The 23,521-nt window shown below is 33.9% G+C and overlaps 2 protein-coding genes across 2 annotated transcripts; both read right to left on the reverse strand.

The window, feature by feature from the left end:
- Positions 1–7,583: 7,583 nt before the first annotated feature.
- LOC114713791 (probable hexokinase-like 2 protein) lies at positions 7,584–9,874 on the reverse strand. The gene is made up of 9 exons (XM_028898462.1): positions 9,594–9,874; positions 9,360–9,510; positions 9,106–9,276; positions 8,905–8,982; positions 8,645–8,800; positions 8,453–8,551; positions 8,184–8,314; positions 8,007–8,088; positions 7,584–7,901 (listed from the first exon to the last, which is right to left on the reverse strand). Exons 1-9 carry the CDS (start codon positions 9,872–9,874, stop codon positions 7,584–7,586), a joined length of 1,467 nt encoding a protein of 488 aa, XP_028754295.1.
- An 8,683-nt stretch (positions 9,875–18,557) lies between these two features.
- On the reverse strand, positions 18,558–22,747 carry LOC114713779 (transcription factor bHLH19-like). The gene is made up of 6 exons (XM_028898453.1): positions 22,596–22,747; positions 20,010–20,066; positions 19,832–19,919; positions 19,230–19,718; positions 18,772–19,131; positions 18,558–18,664 (listed from the first exon to the last, which is right to left on the reverse strand). The coding sequence occupies exons 1-6, from the start codon at positions 22,745–22,747 to the stop codon at positions 18,584–18,586; spliced, it is 1,227 nt and encodes a 408-aa protein (XP_028754286.1). The 3' UTR covers positions 18,558–18,583.
- Positions 22,748–23,521: the final 774 nt, after the last annotated feature.

The following is a 23,521-nucleotide window of genomic DNA, read 5'->3' on the forward strand; positions in this document are numbered from 1 at the left end:
ATCGTATATATGTGTATATATATCATTCAAACAACAACTCTGGGGCCATGGAGGGAATTTCAGGGATCCTTTCAGGCTGACTCAGTTCTTTTTATAATAACAGGATATTGTCATAGTATATAAATATGAAAGAGGTTAATTAAAGATGTAAGTATGTTTCTGTTTTGTTTAAAGATACTACGAAATTGCTTTTATTGGGGAGTGTGGTGGGAGTGGGTGGATGAGATTCGCTAGCTGGATTTGCTTTAATAAGATTTTGGTAAGAACAAGAAAAAGGGTTTGAAGTTTGAACAAAAGATTATATACACAAGTTGATGAAGAGCCCGAAGCTGTTTAATCCCATAAAACACGTTGAAGGCAGTACAAGTTTAATAAACGAAGTGTTCTTAGAAAACTGTCTCGAATGTTGCTCCTTTTGTCTCCTTTTAAACTTTGGAGCCTCAAAGTGTTCACGGTCTGTCTCTTTTAATTCTCTCGAAGTAGCCTCATGGTTCCTCCTTTTTCCTCTGTCTTCTCTTCTTTTTGGCTTCCAAGTTTCAAACTCACAAACCCCATCATCACCTGCTTCTCTGATCATTTCACACAAACAGACACCATAGTAATAATAAGTGCTTCATGTGCCATATTCTTTTCCATTTTTCGAAATCAGCTTCTCACTAAAAAAGCATAGATAAAATCATGAACTCACCAGTAATAACATACCACCCTCCTTGCCCTAAATATAGACTAGCTAAGGACTTGTTTGGAATGACATTTGGAGCCTTCAAAAATAATTGTTTAATTAGGAGTAGTATATGTAATACTACTTTTAGTTTTTAATATAGGACCTCGTTTGATTTTTATTTTAATCCTAAATATAAGACCCCAATCGATTTCGTTTTTCATATTTATTCATTTTTTTCTAAGATAGTCCTTCTAATAATGGTAGTTCTAACCAATCAATAAACTTGATTAGCAACGATATTTTAGAAAATACAATACCTATTTATTACAAATAACTAACTTAACTTATTTTCTTAATCTATCCAAATTAGTCAAGTAGCTCTTATATTTAAGACCAGACGTAGTACCAAGTAAGTATGTTAGAAGAATTCTATCTTGACTTATGTGAAATTACTTACAAGTGTTGTCTATTATGAGTCCCACATTGGGAAATCTCACAAGTGTTGTGGGGTTTATAAGTTCAAGGGGTTCTTCCCCCTAATAGGTTAGTTTTTTGGGATGAGTTCTCATTTTGAGTTTATACTCATCACATTAGTACTTTCATTGAGAGTCTACCAACCGAAGAAGGCTACCTACAGAGGGTTTTGACCAGTAAAAAGACCTGTTATGAGTTTTATAAGTTCAAGAGGTTCTCTCTCGTAATAGGTTAGTTTTTTGGGATGGGCTCTTCCTTTGGGCTTATGTCCATCACACGCTGATATCAAGCAACCCCAAACAAGTATCAATTACCTGTCCAAACAAACCCTAGAGTTTTCAAAACAAAGTATTGGCCCACCTTTACAAGTCACAGACTCAACAACTTAGGTTGGACTATGACGTAGCTTTCCGGTAAACAATGAGACGCCATACATAGTTTTATATAAGTAAAAAAGCCTTTTATACTAATCTCGTGATAACCATCCTTTTCACCCCACAACAGCAAACGATCCATGAATTAACGACAAAAATGGTTGGCAGGACAAGAAAAACCAGAGGCGAGTTTTTAAAAAGAAAAACGTTAAAAGAAGGATGATCTTTTGTCTTTTTACCACCCCCATGAACACTTGTTTACACGTTTGGCAGAAGTAGATAAGGATTCACGAAAAGAGAAAAGAGATGGGTGAAGAGGTTAATCAGAAGCCAGAGTCATCATTTTATGGATCTATTAGACAGGACCATACAAATGGGACCAATCAAGAGACTCTAGAAGAAGCAGTAGAGATTATTATTATTATCATTATCATTATTATATATGCGGTGAAAGAGATAATATAATAATTAAAGAGGAGTCTTAATAATTATTACTGTTCACAAGGCAGTGGCCAGTAATTAAACAACACTAAGTTGTTTTGTCGGCTTGTGAGTTAAACATTGTTGAAGAGAATCTAAAGCTAAAAGAAGATGAACGTAGGAGAAAGAAAGAAAAGAAGAAGGGATTATATAATGGTGGGTACAATGAATGTTGTGTGTATAAATGTGTTTGGGGTTTGACTTGGGAGAAAGAATCCCCACAATTGCAAAGAGAACTTTTATGAAGGATCAACCTCCACTAAAGACTCTGGCTGGGGCATGGATGGGAACAGATGAATATCAATTCCCGTGTATCTTTCTCAACTAAAGGAAGCAATATCCTTTAGTGATACCATCCAAACATTATGGGCATATAAAAGTGATGGATCAACCCATTGATTGATAGACTTTTTCCTTTCTTTTTTAAATAAACCCCTTTTACCATTTCCCCCCTGCATTTATCACTAGAAAAAATTGCTCAAAAACACCCTATTGCAAAATTTAGTCTCCAGAAATACGTAATTTTTTTTCTAGGCACATGTATCTTTGTTAGAAGAGGTACCTAAAATTTGCTTACAGATTAGATGCAACCTATTTTTAATGGATGTAACTCTTTTTTAAATTATGTAGTAAAACAGAAGATATTTGCATATAATTAAAAATATGCTACATAGGGCTAAAAAAAATTGCTTTCGCTGAAGATGGGTTCCCCTTGAGCTACTCAAGGATATGGTCCTTAAATACATTTGGACAATAAATTTACAAATTGGGAGATTTTTCAACAATTTTTTCTTATTACTATCGCTTTTCTTTCCTTTTTTTGATATTATTAATTATTTGGGATCCAATATTACTGGGCTAGATTTAAACGTTAGTATTATGTTCAATTGGTGATAACTTCTTCAACTTGTCTTTTTTACACCATGAGGTTGGAACTCTCAATCTAGCTACTAATAATAATTTGGCGCATTATCAAGTAATTAAAATTCAGATCAAAATCAAAATAAGGATAGCTCATATGGGGTGATTCTTTTCATCTAATTAACAAAATTGAAACCAAAATTATGCCTAAAATTCAACTATTGTTGATAGATGTGAATTTTTGAGTGGACGGTGTTACTTTAAATTGGAGAATGTGACAGAAAGAAGGTGGAAAGTTGGAAAAGAGGAAGTGAGATGGGCCAAAGCACTATTTGTTCTTTTTTATCAAAATGTAAGTATTTTTCTATTTGAGGTAATCGAGACACTGTTAGGCATTAAATGTGAGCACCTTTCTGAGTGGCATTAAATGTGAGCACCTCTCTGAGTGAAAATTTGAACATTGATTCATCATGTCATGAGGGACTAGTTTCTTCTATTAAACCTAACCTTCGTTTGGTGGGCAGAGGACTATTTTGATGCCTCTCAATTTGTTGATGTTTGTAACGTAACAGCAAGCCTCTTTTTTCTTTGTATTTATTTACTTATTGTCATTATAAAGCTAACTGGGAAATGACATTTACTGTGTCGCACTTTTATTTGTCTTATAAAAAACCAAATTTCAAAAGATCCTTTTGCTATGCTTTTTACGGGAACGAAAGAGACATATTATTAATATCATACCCCACCTCTGTTGTACTCACTCTGTTTTTTTTCTTTAAAAAAAAAACTATATTCACTTTCATATAGTTATCTAATTTTATATTTTTTTCAACAAAAAAATGAATGATTTGATATTAAGAATGATAAGACATGGTGTTATATAATCAAAACGTGGAGTAACTAAAATACACACTGGACAGTTTGGTACAATGATAGGATTACATGTATTTGATTTCTTAACCAGAAAATGGACCCCGGACAGTGATATTTAGTGTGTCGTCACCTAACTGGGCCACACTGCCACTGGGCTCTGCTATTATCGTTATATATAATATATTTATTTATTTATATTGCATGTAAATTAGTGACAACAGTTTTCTCGACGGTGACTTTCACTGATAATAATAGATTTAAGGGGGAAAAAAACTAATAATTTGATCAGATTTTTAAATATTGGTCAATTTTTATTACACAAGTCAATCCGTTTAGTGGTTGGCAAAAAGGGAAAAAAGAAAAGAAAAGAAAAGAAAGAAATCCGTTTGGTGAAACAATAATTTGAGTCCAATGTTTTTGCATGGGCCGTGATGTTTGTTCCCCTGCCTATGAATAATGCACTTTTTAAAAAAAAAAAATTTTTTTACATTATGTATAAATATACATGTGTACATATATACACGTATATGTATTATTTTGGCTCTAATAGTGGATGTTTGGATATATTTTAAGAAATCTGCAATTTTGATAGTTAAAATTGGTATCGTTTGTGCATCAAAGCACCAAATCACACTTAAATAATTTACATTTCTGTACTATTTTCGTAATTTAACTTCTTATTTCACTATAAATAGAGTTTAACATAGAAGATCAATTTTTATTTATTAATGACTCAAAAGATAATTTTATAAACTAAAATGTAAAATATTTAAAATTTAAAATGTCTAAATTAAATGCACACTTCACGTTTTAGGTTAAAGATGAGTCCAACATACTCATTGTATTCATCATCATTAAGTTAAGCAGACTATATCACTAATGATCATATTCCTTGGCTCCAAAAGCCAATACAATAGTATTATAATCTCATAATATCATCCCATACTAATATTCTTCCCATAATTCACTTTGTCCAGGTTCATATTTCCAAAGATACTTAAAAAAAAAAACATTACATATCTAGATACTTATCCAGTTCTACCTATTTTGTATTATAAAATGGACCTTATATTTAGGGTTAAGACATATGTTGATTGAAGCTAAACTATGACAATGTAGCAATCATCATTCTCTAAGATTCATTACTTCACTACAAATTTTACTGGACTTATTACATCCTTTGCAAATTTATACATTAATTGAATTAATCTTTCTTTCTTTTTTAAAAGTGAAAATCAATAATATCTATACTCAAAATTGGTACTCTTCTAATCCCAATTGTAAGACTCATTTTGTAGTGTAATTTACACTACAAAATGTGAGAACCATGTTATAGTGTAATTTATACTACAAAATGGGTCTTATGTTTAAAATCATAGGAGTATATCTTATAGACAAACACAAATGCGTCCTGATGCAAATAATTTGTATTTGTTCACATGTTTAAACTTTAAATCTCAAAAATTGTATTGAATCTTAGAGAGCCACTATGCACATTTGTCATTAACCATTATCTCACAGCAATTTCTTTGACCACGTAAATTTCTCTCTTTCTAGAGCCTTCAACACATATTTTTAAATTATTTTTAATTTAAGAATATCAAGCCTGATAATTGAAAGGGAAAAATATGCCTAAACTAAATTCATAAGTCTTTTATTCCAAGAGATCATGGACATATGAAATTATTATAAATTATGCATTGTCCTTTTCTGCAAAGACAAATAATGTATGAATACCAAATTGTACTCCTCGTGGTAAATAATAGAGGTGATAGTCATAAATTTTCGGAGCAAGTGTTAAATAAAAGATGTGGCCAGATACGCAGTGCAACTTGTTGTCAAATGATGAGCCTTAAATAATTGAATTGAATGTTGTAAATATTTGCGGTCAGTGTTCTCAAAGTGAGTTGACTCTAAGTTAATGTTTTTACACTTTCAGTTTATAAAATTGTGTTAACTCACTTTTCAACTCATAATAACTAAAAACTTAGTTAAACTTATGAGTTAATCCATCAAGTTTATTGTTTTTATTATTTTAGCTTACAAAATCGTGTCAACTCACTTTTAAATCATATTAATTTTTTTATTTAGTTATGTTTGTAACTATATATATGAATTTCATAGAAATATCTTTATTGAATATGGTAAATTATGAACACGCATGGATTTAATTTCAATTATTTGGATTCAAAATATATTTAAATGAAATTATTCTCATGTTTATATTTTAATTATTTAATTATATAATTTTAATACCAACTTATTAGTAAAAATAAACTCTTACAAATTTATAATTCGAGTTTGTATCCCTATCATGAGTTTAACAATCCTATTTGTAGTCTTAATTTTAATCCTTACATTACAACTTGAATTAAGATACACAAAAATTTTTATATTCACATATCAATATAAACTTACCTTACACCCTCTATACATAGTTCAATTACAACGTAAAAATAAACATTTACACATCAGAAATGAACAATATCCATTCTCAAAACATATCAAGCCTCATCATGTTGGTTCTTGACTTCGAGAAATGGTATAGTGCCTTCAACTCTTAATGTAATAATTAGATAACTAATTTGTAAATATTAAAAAAATTAGTTAAGTTAGTTATTAATAATAAATATGTGTTAGTTTCTCTAAACTATTTTATTTAATTATGTGAATTACTCCTTAGTAAGAACCCCTTAATTTGTACAATCAATAATGATATTTTAGGAAAAATTATAAATTTAGGAGAAAAAAAGTGAATTGAGTATTATATTCAAGGCAAAATCTAACTCTCAACTAATTTTTATATTAGAGAGCAGAGATAGTATTTATGCAGTTAAAGTTTGAGAACTAACTACTCATCAATTGAACCTTGATAAATAATTAATTAGTTCTTGAACTTATATATAATAACCAATCCTAGAACATATTATTGAAGCTGAAGCTTCTCGATCATTCTTGTCACCTGTATTCCTAACAAGCCCTTCATCCCATTCTGCTTCGCTATCCCTCCTTAAAATTCCTCTGTACAAAACCGCGACGCTGAACCATTTGCTTCACTATATCATATTGATTTTTAGACATAATTGACCCTAATTGACAAAACCATAGTCGTATGCTTTATGAAATTAATTGGGCTTCGTAAATGTTAATTTAGGCTCGCACAAATTCTGAGTTTGGCCCACTTGGTAACATCTTCCTTATATTGAACAGGGACTTGGGAAAGAACTCGTCGTATTGATTTGTTATAAATTTCATACTACTTCCAGTCTTAATATAAAACTCTATTTGACTTTTATTTTGATCCTAAATAAAAGATCTCAATCCATTTTGTCCCTCATATTCATACATTTTTTTTTAAAGTAGCCCTTCTAATAATGATAGTTCTAGTTAATGCACTTGATTAGTAAGGATATTTTAGGAAAGATAATACATATTTAGGACAAATAACTAATTCAGCTACTTCTTTAATCTCCTCAAATTAGTCAATTAGCTCTTATAATTAGGATCAGAGGTAGTATTAGTAAGATGATTGGTGTACAAAGTGAGCTTGAGAGCTCCATTTTTGTGAAAGCATGCAACTAACGTAACCGATAGAAACATGCACACTTTACATTACTAAACTAACAAAAATGCCGACTCGGCTGTGGTTCAGATAGATCATTAGAACCAAAAATTGTTCAAGTTCATATCTAATTCAAGCACAAGATGATGGAAGAAGCAGGCCTCCCAGACTTAGAACGGCCTCTATTTCCATGCGGAGGGAAACAGAGAACAAGAAATTGACAAGACGACAGATCTGTAGTTTCCTAATACACTGTCGTGTCAAGTCATTTTCAATGTTGTCTCTTAAAGAAGAATCAAGAATGGTGTGTTTGAGCGGCAGCAAGGAAGAGAGCGCCGGTGCCAGCACCTCCGTGAGGAGTTTCAATGATGACATTGTCAGAAAGATCATTTCCCAGCATTTCCCAGACACCACTGTGAAGGTAATTTCGGAAGATACGATAATGTTCATAGAGACCACCTTCCACTGTCACCACACTTCTCCTGTTTTGTGTTCTTTCTAGCTTCTTTATTATTCCCACTATTCCTGCTGCAGCAAGACGTGCTCCTCGTTCTGTTACTATGTCACATACCTCTGCTACTACTTCTCGAGCCATCTCACTCGAATCTGTTATCTGGTTCACAGTTCACTCCCCACTTTCATGCACACTCTTTCAAAAAAAAGACTGAACTTTCTTAATTTTGAAGCTAAGTATATATATTATCTGAGTAATCCTTACCCCGAAAACATCTCTCAGTTTTTCCATCACTACTTCTCGATGTTCTGATGTGTCTTGATGCATGGCTCCCATGTCGGGTGCTCTGCACAGTGCCGAATGAGTTACGCCAATATATATACATATATATGTAGTTAATTTGTTAGTCAGTTGTTCTTGTTTAGCAAGATAGGGTCATACCTCAGCTGGTAGGGAATGGTAAGATTATGGGGTACTTTATCTCCAAATAGAGCTGTTTCCTGAGCTATCTTTAACAATACTCGTCTCGCAATTTCTCCCAGGTACTTACCCGAAACAGCCTTGGCGAACATCTGTAATTATTAAACCAAAAGAAAGGAACAAGGTTCTGATGGAGTCAAATTTGGACACACACACACACACCCACGTATGTCTATGTATGTCTGCATATGATGGAACACATTGCAATGAAAGCAGCTAATTCATGATACCTCACCACCGGGATTAGGGCTTTCCGCGTCTAAACTATCATCAAATTCTGTCAGTGGCAGATGTGAGGACTTGAAGTTTCTCCACTCCGTGCTAATTACCTGCATTATTACTAATCCTATTTCCTTTCACTAGTCGGTTCATAGTTAAAGAGAGGCTAATTTTGAATTAAGGAGTGTTTAATGGTCACTAACCAGCTCGCCTGATGCAGGTTTTTGGTGATCCCATCTGGGAACTTCTTGAGCTGCTTCTACATAAACAGCATTTGTGCTCATTCCCAGTGTAACTGCAGCCACACTGTCTCTGCTATAGTATCTTCCTCCAGCCAAACCCCCTACAGTATCCTCAACCTACTCACCATTTGAAAATTTCACTGACTTGCAAGTTAAACTAGATGATTATCTGTGTGTGTTAGAGAGAGAGAGATAGATAGAGAGAGAGGGTGAGTACTTGCCATTGCAAAAATCTCAATGTCGTTGATCCCATGGTTCTTCAAGGCTTGGCTGAAGTCATTCACCATCCCTTTCCCAACCTAATTCCGGGATAACAATATATATATATATATATATATATATATATTTAGTCTCATTGCATCCATGCAAGAGCATATATAACAACAACGAAAGTACTGTGAAAAGTGAAAATCAAACTCAACTGGGTCTTCTGCGGCGAATGTTTTCCAGTGGTTTAAAGTAGTACCAGATTGATCGACCGGCTTAGACAAAGTGAACCCAAGTTTCTTTGGAACGTTAGAATGTTCCTTCTCGGGATGTGGATGTGCCAAAATAAATTTCGCTATCTCTGTCGCCACAAACTCAAACACTTCCTGTCACACAGTTAATATATAGATTCATTATATAGCAATCACAGGAGGAAATTTAAATGATAATTAAGGAAGAAGATATATGCCTGTCTCGTTGCATCCAGGAGATCAGGAGGGAAGGAGATTTCTTCTCTGTCTAAGTCAGAGACATGGCTGTTCTTTCCTCTGAGACGAGCACACAAGATCAAGAAGTTGGTGCCTCTCATGTTAACCCCATAGAAGAAACCTTCCTCTTCTCTGTCAATAATGCCAAATGACTTAACCTATCTGTATAACAAAAACACACAGGGAAGCCATTTTTGAGAAGACGAACTACGTACCCATTAGGGAGCGGTGCAGCGTAGGAAATGATCATATTTAGAGTTTCGGTTTCGATGGAGGAAGAAGCAAGAGAGGCTTTCATGTTAGATACTAAGTCGTCGGCGACGAGCCAGAGGGTTTTGACAGGAGTGGCACATTCCCTTGCGAATTTACGAACGAGGTTTCGTGTTTGCCTACGTTGTTTCTCTTTCTTCTTCTTCCACTTCTTGATCAAGCCGACTGCTGCGACCACTGCCAAGGTTGTGCTCAATGAAGCTATCACCACCACCTCCTTCCTCATCGTTACCTGCCTCAGTGATCATTCCATGATCAGATCACAAATCCTCTGTGTGAGGTTTGATTTGGTTAGTGCTATTCCTAATTTGGAATCGCAATAACTGAGATCCGTAAATCCTGTGCAGAGAGGACCGAGTATCATGGGTTTGGCAGGAAAACCTTTTTCATTTTCAAGTTTAAATCCAATATTATATGCCGACTTAATTATCTCAGATTTGGCAAATTGCATGGTGCCACTTTCACCTTATTACTTATTAGCACTAGATTTAAAGCTCCTATTTTTTTTATTAGATTAAAGATGTGTTTGGATTAGTGGTGGTGAAATTGACTTTTGTTCTAATTTATTTTTGCAAATTTAAGTTAGAATCAAAGTTAGTTAGTGTAATGTGATTTATGTTTGAATTGATGTTTATAAAAAATAAGTTAAAAAGGTTGAAACTTGTTGGGATGATTAATAGAAAAGTAAGTTTAAATATAAAATGATTAAAAAAGACATGAATTTTATTCAATAGTAGTGTTTTATATTATACTAATATCAGTCCTTAATATAATATATCATTTAACTTTTATTTTGATCCTAAATATAAGACCCCAATCCACTTTGTTTCTAATATTTGTGTATTTTTTTTCTAAGATAGTCCTTCTAATAATAGTAGTTCTATCCAACACACTTGACTAGCAAAGATATTTTAGGAAAGATAACACCTATTTATTACAAATAACTAACTTAATTTATTTCCTTAATCTCCTCAAATTAGTCAGCTAGCTCTTATAATTAGGACCGGAGTTAGTATGATATTAATGTGATGATGTATTTAGCTTCTTTAATATCTTCAAATTAGTGTATTGGGATGTTATATTAAAGAGCAAAAGTAGTATATCATATTTACACAATTTGATAAATTCAAGAAAAATAATAAATTAAAATAATTAAATTTTAGTAGGTAATTTTTTCTTTTTTGAAGAAAAAAAATATCAAATTACTGGGTCAAGATAAGACGCATTTAAATGCCCTTATCTTTCTTCTCATTCTTCTTATTTTCTCTCTCCTCGTTGCCGCGGTAAAAGCTCAAATTTTCAGCTTTGTTTGTAATTGACTTTTTTCCTAAAAGCCTATTTGAGAAAAAGCTGACCCAAATAAATATCATTGTAAAAATAAGCCACCAACACTAGTTGCACACTATCCCATGCACGTTTGGGGTTGGATACGTAATACTTCTTTCTTTTCTTTATATAAGACTTACTTTATAATGCATAATTTGTATTATAAAATATGTGTTATATTAAAGATACGAGGAGTATCTAGTAATTAAAATGCGGTGGAAGAAACGGTTCAAGGTTACTGTCATTTATTGCAATGTTATGATGGAAAAAAAAAAAAAACTTTCAACAAAATATCTAAAGAAGGCTTAAAATGACCCGAATGAAGGGGCCCAAAATAAAATGTGACAAAAATGACAAAAGTTAGGCGTTCAAAAAGTTTATTACTCGAAGTCCATTTCTTGTTAAAGCCTAAAATGTTGGCCCAAAAAAGTAAACTACTGAAAAATGTAGCTATTTTTTTTTTAATAAAATGTTAAAAAAATGTTGATAAAATGTAGCTCATATTTGATTGTGAAATGTTGAAAACATACTGGATCTCTGATAATTTAAAGCAGCAAAGAGGGAAGAATATTCAACATAATGGGGAGCTTGTATGGGGTGTTTCTATTTGGAAACTTTGATTATGGAGAAATAATTCTATTTTTGAGCCTGTTAAAGATAGACCTCTTGATCCTACTAGTACTATTAGGAACTGTTGGCAGAACTATGTTTCTCTTATTATTCAAGAGGATGTTCCATCAACTAAACCATCTTTTAGGGAGCTTGTTTGGGTTGCTCCTCCCCTGATTGGGTTAAACTTAATGTAGATGGCACCATGATCCTTGTCTCTTCAAAGGTTGGTTGTGGCGGCCTTATTCGAGACCATGGAGGTGTTTGGATTGTTGGCTTTTGCCATCAAATTGGGGTCTGCAATCCTTTAGAAGCTGAAGAATGGGCGGTTTTTAAAGGATTGAAGTTGGCCTGGGATTTTGGCCTTAAACATGTATTGCTTAAATCAAATGCTAAAAACGTATGGTCCATTTGATACATTGGAACTTGGATTAGAAAATTGAAAGTGGAAGTGGAACCCATGAAATAAGTTGTTTATTACATGAGAACGTACTTCCATATTGAACTCCCTTCCATAAAAAATGATGGAAGTAGGTTCCATTAGCCCTCCAAGGAACTAAGTTCTAGTTCCTGAGAATTGGGGTTGTCTCCATTTTACCCCTCAACCCACAGCATAGAAAGGACGCCGATGATGACAACGTGCATGGTGGTGACTCCAACGCCGACTCCACCAGCAACAATGAAGATCAAGCTACTTCAACCTTCGTCGCCCACCCCTCTTCAATATGAGATCATTGTTGTCTACATCTATTGCTCCCCTCCCTCCTCATTGTCCTTCATCAACAGTGCCATGGTGGAGGATGCGACGATGCTTGACAGTGCTAGATCTACTTCGATCTGCAACGGTATAATTTGATCTCCTCCCCCTTCTTCTCTGCTTTTTGATCTGGCCAGCAAAGGGTTTTGATGGTTCTTCACGCGAAATTGAAGGCAGGTCATTGGTTTTTAATTTTGAGTCCATGCTTCCATAGATCTAAAACATCTCCATCTTCTTCGACAGTTGAAGCTTGATGGTGAGAAGGGTTTGGGCTGTTGCTTGTTAAAAGGAAAAAAGAAAAAAGAAAAAAAGAGAGATGCAAAGGTTATTTCTGCTATGGCAGGTGTTTCTGTGGTGAGGCGGCTATTTTTCTGATGGTGGCAAGGGGTTTTTCTGAAGTCAAGGGCAAATAAGTCTTTTCACATTATAAATAGGCATATTAATTAAAATTTATCCCATAGTTCCATAAGCATACCAAACAAACTTTTAACATCAATTTCACTTTCACTTTCACTTCTATAAAAAACTCTTCCATCATAACCAACGGGACATTACTTGAGAAATTGAACAAGAAAAAAAGAAGTGATAATTGCAGTCCCATTTATCTCAGAATATTGGAGATGTTACAGTACAATTGGGAAGTCAGGATGAGGTACATCCTGCGGAAGTGCAGTAAGCCCGCAGATGCTCTAGCTAATTTGTCACGATCCTTCCTTCTTCATTCTTGCCCCGTGCATTTGAAGACCCTGGTGAACATGGATGTCAGGGATTCTTTTGATGTTAGTTAGTTTTTAATTTGGGCTTCAGCCCTTCCTTGTACCAAAACAAAAACCAAAAGAAATGTTGAAAACCTAGGTGCATGGAGCCCACCGATCGCCAAAGTTGAACGGCCGCCCAGTAACGTGCCTAAAGGAATAAGGGCCGCCCCAAAAACTTGAATTAAACATAAGGCACTTTTCAACTTCACCCCACCTCCCCAATTAGAAAAAACAAAAAACAAGGCACTTTTGATGCATATTCAAGTCGAGAAATTTAATTAAATTTGATTAACATCGTTAAAAATGCCTTCAAGTTGATTTTTTTTTTCAAAATTATCATTATTAATCGAAAGTCATCAACAAATTAATGTTCTCACTTTTTGTAAGTCACTTAAGTGATAGTTAACTTATTAAATCTGTCTCAAATTAATGTTTGCTTTTTTTCAATTTTAGTCACATTAGTTGAGGTTGTGAATTAAAGAGTGAGGGAAATATAATGTTACATTTAAGCATTAAGTGCAGGGGTAAAATTGGCAAATAAGCATTAATTACGCTCGAGTGATTAATATTTTAGACCAAATCATTTTTCTAGAAGTGACTTATATTATAGACCAAAAAGAGTACTTTCATCAAGGCATTTTGAGCAAAATAAGAATTGCTGATTCAGACAATTTGTTCCAGTGTAATATGCTTCATCCAATCCTATTTATAAAATCCTTCTAATGAAATTTTGTAATTTAAGAAAATAGTTAAAATTAGTTTAAAAAATAAATATATAAAAAATTAAACATTTTCCCTCCAAGTATACTTTCATTTAATAAGGGGCAAATAAGAGAGAAATATTAATAATGAGATAAATGATGAGAATGCAGTATGAGAAAAAGATAAGGAGAGAAAACAAAAAATTAATTAGGGGCAAACTTGCTAAAAACATGTTTAATATTCAGGCGGTCCTAAATAGGATCTTATAAAAAGAACTAAACTAATTTAAATTTCAGGATCTTATAAAAAACCGTGGTATCAAACATTCTAGAATGACCATTGCAAAAAGGACAAGAAGAGTATAATGTGATTCAATATCTTTGTTTCTGAAGACAAGCTCCACCAAGATTAATGGGCATGACAATCATTCTGAACGTTAAATTATTGATATGTATGAACTCAATGATACCTTTGAAAACAAGAAGCACCAAATCCTAAAATTCTAGATTTTTGGGCGGTTGTGCATATGATTACTACGTACTACGTATAAATTAAAGGCAATATCGTACGTGTAAGTCAAGCTTATTGACTATTGTTCTTCTTCATTTCATATTAAGGCTATATATATATATATATATATATATATATATCAAACATATGTACGGCTGATTTAATTTTATTTCTGTTGTGTACGTGGAATATCGATTAGGTATATATTTGTTGACGAACATCAACATAACACATTTAAAATGAAAGCCGTACGAAATTTTGATCAATGCGTACGTCAAATTAAAGTTTACATAATGGCAAATGATTCTATCGAGGATGATCAAATGGTTATTGAAGGAGGACCCTACTTTCTCTGCATTATTGGAATCGGTCTGAATTGTCTACGTTACATTATTTCGTTGGTTTCTGTTGTTTTTTTTTTTTTTCATATTTATTATAAATAATTGTTGTTTTTGGTCAGTTCGCAATTACTAGATTATTTTTAGTATGCCTTTTGAAATCTTTTCCCATACATGCGTGGGATGTTTTGCATATCGTTTAAAATTAAAATAACTTTACAGTATATATATATATATATATATATATATATATAAATCGTATTGTAACGTCAAGGTACTGTTTTGACCTGCTGGGAAAGGAAATAGAGGACTCTCCTCTGTTGAAGAATATTTTAGTTCTATTAATGTCTTTAATTTTTGAAAGAATTATAATGATTCCCACTTTGTTAATTGCTAGCTAGTTCTGAAAATACTGAAACTTGAATTATTCAATTACAATTGAATACCCCATTAGCAAAATAAATAATATGCGCTTCTTAATTTATGGGCAAAGATAATATCATTGTTTCTAGGGTGTTTTAGTCACGTTACAATGGCACAAGCAGACCCGATCAATCAATCATGCATGCTTAAATTTGACTTGATAATGTTAGATGCTGGATAATTATATAAAAAAATTAATAGCAACAAAAATCGATATAATTGTTAGCTCCAATTTTTTTTTAATCTTTTTAGCACATTTTCCTCCTTAACTTCCTGTTCCTAGAGTTAAATTGTACTTAGAAATAGAGTCATTAAGGACATTGTGTCTAGTCTAGCCTTTGTGATATTTTGTGATAATTGTGATTATTTTGAGCTAGTTAGAACTTAACATCTTTCTCATTTAAGCAGGAGAATAGAGACCAGTGTTTTCAAGCTGTGTAAGACACCCTTGAAGTGTAGATTAACTGGAAGGAAGCATGGAAGAGCTCTGAAGACTAATGCAGAAAATTCTTATTTTCAAATGCATTCGCTGTTGGTTCACCACAGCCAATGCTAAAGCGAACAAAAGGAAAATGCAGCTCGAGAGGGGTGAAATTTATGGTTATTCATTGTTGATTCACCACAGCCAATCCACAATGAATGAAAAAAAATCTGCTACTGTGTGTTCTGATTATTGATGTGTTGTTTGGGGTTAAATGGAAGGAAAAACGTGATGGCTGGACATTTTGAACTGTTGTGGCTGTCTTGGGAGCTCTTTAGTATGCTAGGGCAAGGATTTTGGTGGAGATTGAGCTGGGGTTTGAAGATTGAAAGAGATTTTGACTTCACATTTTGGTTCTTCTTCTCCATTCTCTTTTTCCTTCCTTTTGTTTAGTGTTTATGCTGAATATATGTATTTTCTCATGGGAGTTCTAAACATGTGTAGCTAAAGCTTTGATTCTAGGATTATTTTGAACCCTTGTATGGGTTAACTCTTGATTTCTTCTCTCATTTTGTGATTAATGATATATATGTATTTATTTTACCTGTTGCTTAATGCTTCTAAGTGCCTGATCACTATTTAGATGTTTTGTTCATTTTACCCCTTGCTTGAGTGTAGAACTTGAGTAAAATTATGTAAGAACTTAAAGTTTACTTATGGACAGTTTTATTGATAAGATAGAGATATACTTGCTAACCTTACAAAGTCACTTTAGGATTAGAGCTTAAAATTAGGTTTTATAATTGTAACAAGAGATTGAGCAATTAATAGAATAAAACACTTATTCTTCACTTGAGAAAGCTTTTACAAGTACATTTTGAATCCTAGACTAACACATATTTTCATTAAAAGCTTTGATGAGAGGAGTTAAATTGAATGTTACTAAATACAAGGCGGATAAGTAATTTTATATCCTAATTTATTCTTGAAGTCCAAGAATCATTTGCTTTTATTAATTTCTAATTTTTAAATTTTTTCATTCTTCATACTTGTGTCACTCAAATTAGGCAATAGTGTGATAATCAATACTTGATCAAGTTTTGAAACCAAATCCTCATGGGAACAATACTTTACTCATCGGTTTATTACTTGTCACGACTCGTACATTTGCAGTGTGAACAATAACTAACACATGCACACAAATATATAACACTATATACCAAATTAATTTTTAATTAACTCTTGAAATCATATAGTTCATTATTTTTAATTAATTTTAAAATTTCATAATCTTCAATACTAGTAGAAGATTTACTACGATAAGAGAGTTTCTTAATTGAATTAACCTGATGCAATTTAAATTCGAATTAGCACGATCCCAAACGATTAGTTAATAAACAAAAAGAAAACTAATTAAAAATTGTAAAAGAAAAAAAGTACACGCAATTTTTGGAATTAGAAGTAAACGGAGAAACTACGTGGGACGTACAAGAGCCGTTAAGCGTTGCTAACGTTGAAAAGAAAGAAAACAATTGGCCAGAAAGAAAACAATTGGCCAAAAAAGGGTGGAAGAAAGCAAAACATTCCACTGCATTCTAGCCACCAGCTGCTTGAATTGATACACACATACATATTATACATAGATTTATATAGATGAAGATTGTTGGAAATTCTCGTTAAGTGTGACAAACACAAAAGTGATGATATATATGTCCATCTTCAAACTTGGTGTGCAACTCTTTGACATTAAAAAGTGGTCGGAAAACAAGAGTAAAATTAAAAGAGCGTACCAACCATATACGCAAATGTTCAATACATAAGAACACCGACCATTATATGGAACGTACGGTTGAGTCAAAGGGCGTCTAATCAAATCCCCAATGAATTACTGAAAATGAAATGTGAGAGAGGCAGAGAGCATGACGATAGTGTCAATAACGCGAAACTACAGAAAACTATATAGTGTGAATGTCCTGAAAATGAATTGAAAGAAGGTGGGTCAGTCCAGAAAACTAAGGTTCAATGTTTTTGTCGGTTTCTGGGTTGGTCTATGTGGTCGGCGTTCTCCCATTTTCTTGGTGAATAACTTACTTTCTTTTTCGAAATTATTACTCCATAAATTTTGACTCATTCTTATTTCCATTTTATTGACCACTTTTTTTTTTAATTCTTAATAACAGTCCTCAAAGAACTCCTACTTGACCTTTTTTTTTTAACTGCTTCATCTGCTGGACAATGTTATAATGAGATTATTTTTGGAGACTGGGGGTGTGGGTTATAAAAATATCAAATATTCCATTTTGGGGAAAATATCAGAAGATGAAGGTAGGAGAGGGGTAAATTTGATTCAGAGAGAATTATAGTTATGTATGGACTACTTAACTATGATTTAATGTTTATAATCGCGACAAATTATTGACCATCACTATCATTGATCACGAGAATCATCGTATAATTCATAAGCTTTTAACTAGTTTTTGGCCAGGGACGCTAATATATTTACGTATGAATGCATACTTATTTTTATTTATCAAATTTGTTTATTTGCAGTTTTGGAAATTGGGATCGGGAGAGTGAATAAAATTCATAAAAATCAGATGACGTTTCAGGATTCCAAAATTATTTAATATGCCTCCCAATTAAGGTCACAATCCAATTCTCCATTGGCTTGATGCCAAGTGTCACATTCATACATATAATATTCAATCAATAAATAAATAGTAATTAAAATTAGTGCACCATATTCAACTCTCGTTAATTATTGTATATATGGAAGACATATGCGACTTCAAGACTCATGAGTAGGCGTAGAAAACCCAAAACAAAAAACAAGAGGAAAAACCAGAGAGAATAAGGAAAAATATGGAAACTAGAAATTAATTGTGTACCAAACAAGAACCTCAATTTCCTGCTTTTTCACAACGGGAAAGAGGGAAGAAAGAGGTATTCAGATGGAAAAGTCAAAGCCTCTCAAAACCCTCTCTACTACTAGTTACAATAACAGCTGCAGAATCGAATAATAATAATAATCTATATGTAGGGGTACTCCTAAGTCTTAATGGACAATCTAGTCGCAGACCATTTTTATTATCTATGCACGATCCAATAATGTCAATGCCTTCCTCAGACTTCCCACGAAATCCTTTGCTGTCATACTGTGCTCATCGTCCATCTGCTAATTAAAAAAGAACATGCAAAAATTGACATTACTGGACTTGAAGGAAATTTAATGCGTCATTGATTAACACATATATAAGCTAACTTGATTAATATATTTACCTGAGCTATGATAGTTATACATAGAGTGGCGTCCCCGAATGGCAAGATGCTACTGCTTTGAACAGTGAGATGAAGGTTTTCTAATTCTCTCAGAATTTTAGCCTCACACCCTTCGTGTTTCTCGCATTGGATTCTGATGAACACATTCTTACCCAGAACTCTGGCTTCGATTTCTGCAAGTGGCTGGCCGGAAACTTCATCGGACGGGGAGTTATCATTGTCGGCGAAGAGAGTAGTTCTTCTCTTTAAGACTGCGGATTCCTTTCTTTTCATGGCGACTTGTTCTTCCAGAATCTTTTCGCGTTCCTTCAGTTGTTTTATGTACTCTATAGCATCTCCCAACACTGAAGCCTTGTCCATCTGCAGCCGAATAAACATTAAATTAAAATGTGCATGATGTTAATTAGTTGTGCCTGGTAAATATATGATTAATTAAAAATAAAATAAAATAAAATTACCTTCTTGAGGCCCGGAATGATGGAGGAGAGAGCAATGAACTTCTGGTTGAGCTTTTCCCTTCGTCTTCGTTCGGACAGGACGTGATCTTGGGCTTGGAGTGGATTTCTCGTCACGGTGCCCGTCGTGTTCCTCAGTTTCTGATCATTTATGTCTTCATAGTATGATCCTTGGCAGCTCAAAGGCGAAAAATTCAATACGTTTTCTTCATTCATAGTTTTGAGCTTAACATTGGAACTCTGGTTGGAACATTGGTGCATATTGGAGTGCCCAAAAGAAATCAGCCTGGAAGCAGTATCAGACTTATTGGTCTTCACCTGCAGCTTGCTTGGTCTTGGTACTGGTGGGGCAATAATCGACTGGGGATTCTGTGTTTTCTCGGAGTTGGGACTCTCGTACGAGGAATAACTGTCGGAGACCAACGATTGGAAATCAAGCCCGTCAAAATAATCCACCGGCAACTGCTCAAGCATTGTCGTATCCTCCATCCCCTTATAAATTGAATTAAATAGTCCAACTCATGTTACATGCTGCTCTAGTTTAACTAATATAACTCCATACCAGACTATGATACAATTAATAGTTGATGAGTTTGGGTGCTTACGAAATCCGGCAAGTACATGGCGGAGGTTATTTCCATCATCTGATTCTGAAGAAGTTCGTCGTCGTGGACTTGGAAACGGGATGAGACACTGAGTAGCACCAAAATGACACCACAAAATGTTAATTCTGAGAAATTTGAAGCTTAACTGTTCTGGTTTTGAAGAAGGAGGGTGGCTCACCTAGAAAGAAGGAAGAGAGCAGTGGAATAAGGAGAAGACGATGGATGGACCTGATCACTGAGAGCAGGCAGAGATGAAAGGAAGGAATCGTGAAAGATCAATTATATATAAGAGATCGTACACGCTTCGTACCCCGTAATAACCTAGACACGTGTGAAAATGGAGTTATTATCTGCGTTTAGATGTTAGGATGCCGTTGCTATAACTTCACTCGGTTGATTAGTTTGGTCAAATAGTGGGTTCCATCTTTAATTTCTTCATTAGAATTTGATTGCTTTTTTTCTTTCCTTCATTTCTCAGAAGCACCACGTCAGCAAATGATATGCATGCATTACTTCTCCATATCTCATACCTACCACCACTGAAACTTAATTTCTTCCCAAAGCCTCTCCTCTCTTCTAACTCGTATTTGATTTTGTACCATCATTATCTGAAATTTTTTACTCTAAAGTAAACAGTACAACATGTGTTCCAAATTTCACTCCCCCCCCCCCACACCAACTATTAATAATAATAAGAAAAGAAGATCGAATTTATACGAAGCTTCCCCAAGAATGCTTCTGCAGTTCAAAGCAATTTGAACACGAAACTTGGGGAAAAGCCGAAAAAGAAAAATAAGGATAAAATGAGATCAAACAGAGAAGGGAAAAGTAGAATTATTATCAACAAGCATTGGAGGGTTTTGGAGCTGAGTGATAGCTTATATTCTGGTGTACTTGTTCTGGTAAAGGAGACCGGCCAGAACCGAACTTAGAATTTAAAAAACAAGGTACACCAAGTGTTGATGTGTCATTTAAAAATGGGCATATCTGACCTGTGGCTACGATGTTACATGTGTGAGACATTGGGCGATATCTTTATTCACTGGGAAAAATATCCATCACAGTGTCTGTAAATATATAGTAATTTTTTTTTAATATGCCCGTAGCAATTTATGCAAGTCAGGAGTCAACATAGTAAATCGTAACTACAATAATGATCCGGCGGATATCGCGCAGCCAGAGCCCTTTGTCTAAAAGTCTCTGATTTGATGCGCCCCTTTTACCTATTTTTAATTCATTATATATATATGGGGGATTAATTCACTTAATTATTAGAATTACTGACAACAATAATGATTCAATCATTAATTCTAGAAACTCTGACCCAAGCCACCCAGGCATGGATCATACACAGATAGGTAGAAAGCGATGTGAATGCAAGTGACTGCCAGGAAGGTTATAAACGCGTTCAACAGATTTTGATTTTGACTTAATGTAGTTTATCCAACGTTGTCTCGTTGAGTTATTCAAAGTTCGATACATTTTCATTTGTACTGCTACTAGTTACTGCAGGTCGACTTGATGTAGCGAATGGTATGATTGGCTTTGATAGTTGGATTTATGCTGTTAGTTCTGTATTTTGGAGTTACGGTTGGAATATTGAAGACTTGATTGGATCAAATTCATAGGTTTCTTATGAGATTAATTATAAGTGATTTGATACTGCCGGGTTTTAGCTTCTGCCCTGCCATGTCAGTTTAACCTAGAATTAATTATTTTCTCTTGCACATGCGTTTAATTTACATTCGTAACGGGATTCCCTTGGGGCCAACCCCATCTCAAACTTGACTTCAAATCCAACTTAATTTTAGTAATTCCTCTTTTTATTTTTATAAGTAACAACTACCATTTTCTTTTTTTCCCCCTAAATATAAACAACATTTATAAGTTATTTTAAATTTTTGTAGTAAATTTCCTATTTCACCCATATTAATTACTTATTTTAATACCAAATATATTTATTATCTCATTTCCCAAACTATTATCTTTCTCCATTCACATTTTCTCTCTTTCATATTTTTTTTATTATAGTAATTTTTTTTATTCTCTTTCTTATACTCTTTCTCTCCTCCCACAAATAAGGGTATTTTAGAGAAAGAACTTTTAATTTTTACCTATTTACTATCTTTAACTAATTTTTTTTATTTATGTGATGGAATCTAAAATTACTTATAAAAAAGAATGGAATGAGTATTGTTTCAAGATGTTTCCTCAAAAGCACAATGAGTCGTTCTCACCCGCCTCTTCATCTTGATGGATGACACATGTAAGGGTAAGCAAAACCAAACCGTAACTGATAACTGAACTGAACAGAAATTAATTCAGTTTTTATTTTTATTTTGGTTAATTTTTCAGCTATTTCGGTGTTTGGTGTCCATAAAAAAATATTTTAGTTATAACCAAATAACTAAATATAAACCATTTTTATTATTTTATTTTTTTCTCCCTTTTTTCACTTTTATTTTTCTCCCTTTTTAAAAATATTTTGGTCAGTCCCTGACTTCCTTTAGTCCATTAGTCTCTTGCCTTCTCACTCTCACAAATAGACCCAGAAACCAAGTGGCCAGTAAAACTCTTGCCCTCAAATGCGTAAGCCGCAGCAGCGTAGCCTTTGTCCTTCTTCCCTTCTTAGCTTCTCCTGCCACAAATCACACTGTCATCCGTCTACCGTCATTGCCTCGCCTCCTCACCTCCATTGTTCGTCTCTTTGAATTTCAGGTTTGTGGCTTCTGACGTCCTTTCCTCCATCATCATTTATTCGCACTTCGCCTCTGCTTCATGTCTTCTAGCCTCCTCAACTCCATTACTCAGCTTCTCAGCTTCATCGATTGTGGCCTCCTCAACCCCATTGCTTAGCTTTTGGGCTTCATCTAAGCCTTCCAGTGTGGTGGCATCCTCTCCAGTCTCCTCGATCATCTATGAGCAGTTCTCTCCTTCGATAGTGACATAGGCACACAACGTTACTCTGTATCTACGTGAGGTGTGACTAGTGAGTCTATGAGTGATAGTGTTAAATTTAATTCTCTACATAATATTCCTCAACATTTACCGAACAATAGTGTTAATTGATTTGGCATGTAATTCAATTTTTCAAAAGCGTCATTTGGTTTTTTATACAATCTATTGTAAATAGGTTTTTTTATTCAATTAGATGTCTTCTCATGGTGAAACCATAGGCAATGCTCAAGCGGGAGATGATGGTGCTACTCAAACAATGAAGCCTTCAATGTTAATAGCAAGTGGGACTACAAAAAGAAGAAGCATGAAGCCAAGATCAAAAGTTTAGGAGTATTTCACCAAAATTTATGAATTAAAAAGGTGAAATTAGAGGTAAGTGCAATTATATATTGTGGAAATGATCTTGCATGTGATCCAAAAGCTAATGGAACCACTACACTTAACAACCATTTGAGTACTTGTAAATTGAAGCTCCCTCCCAAAGAACTTGCACAACCTCCTTTAAACTTTAGTGTAGAAGATGACAAAATAGGTTTTGCAAATTGGAAATTTGATCAAGATTCTATTAGAAAAGCCTTGTCATGCATAATAATTACTGATGAATTACCTTTTAAGTTTGTTGATAGGAGTGGGCTTAGGTAATTTATGTCCATTACTTAACCAAAATTTAAAATTCCATCAAGATGGACTATTGCTCGTGACTGTTTTGGAATTTATATTGAGAAAAAAGTT

The sequence above is a fragment of the Neltuma alba genome, unplaced genomic scaffold (genome assembly GCF_004799145.2).
Source record: "Neltuma alba isolate B1F8T4 unplaced genomic scaffold, ASM479914v2 tig00011468_pilon, whole genome shotgun sequence".
Taxonomy (NCBI): domain Eukaryota; kingdom Viridiplantae; phylum Streptophyta; class Magnoliopsida; order Fabales; family Fabaceae; genus Neltuma; species Neltuma alba.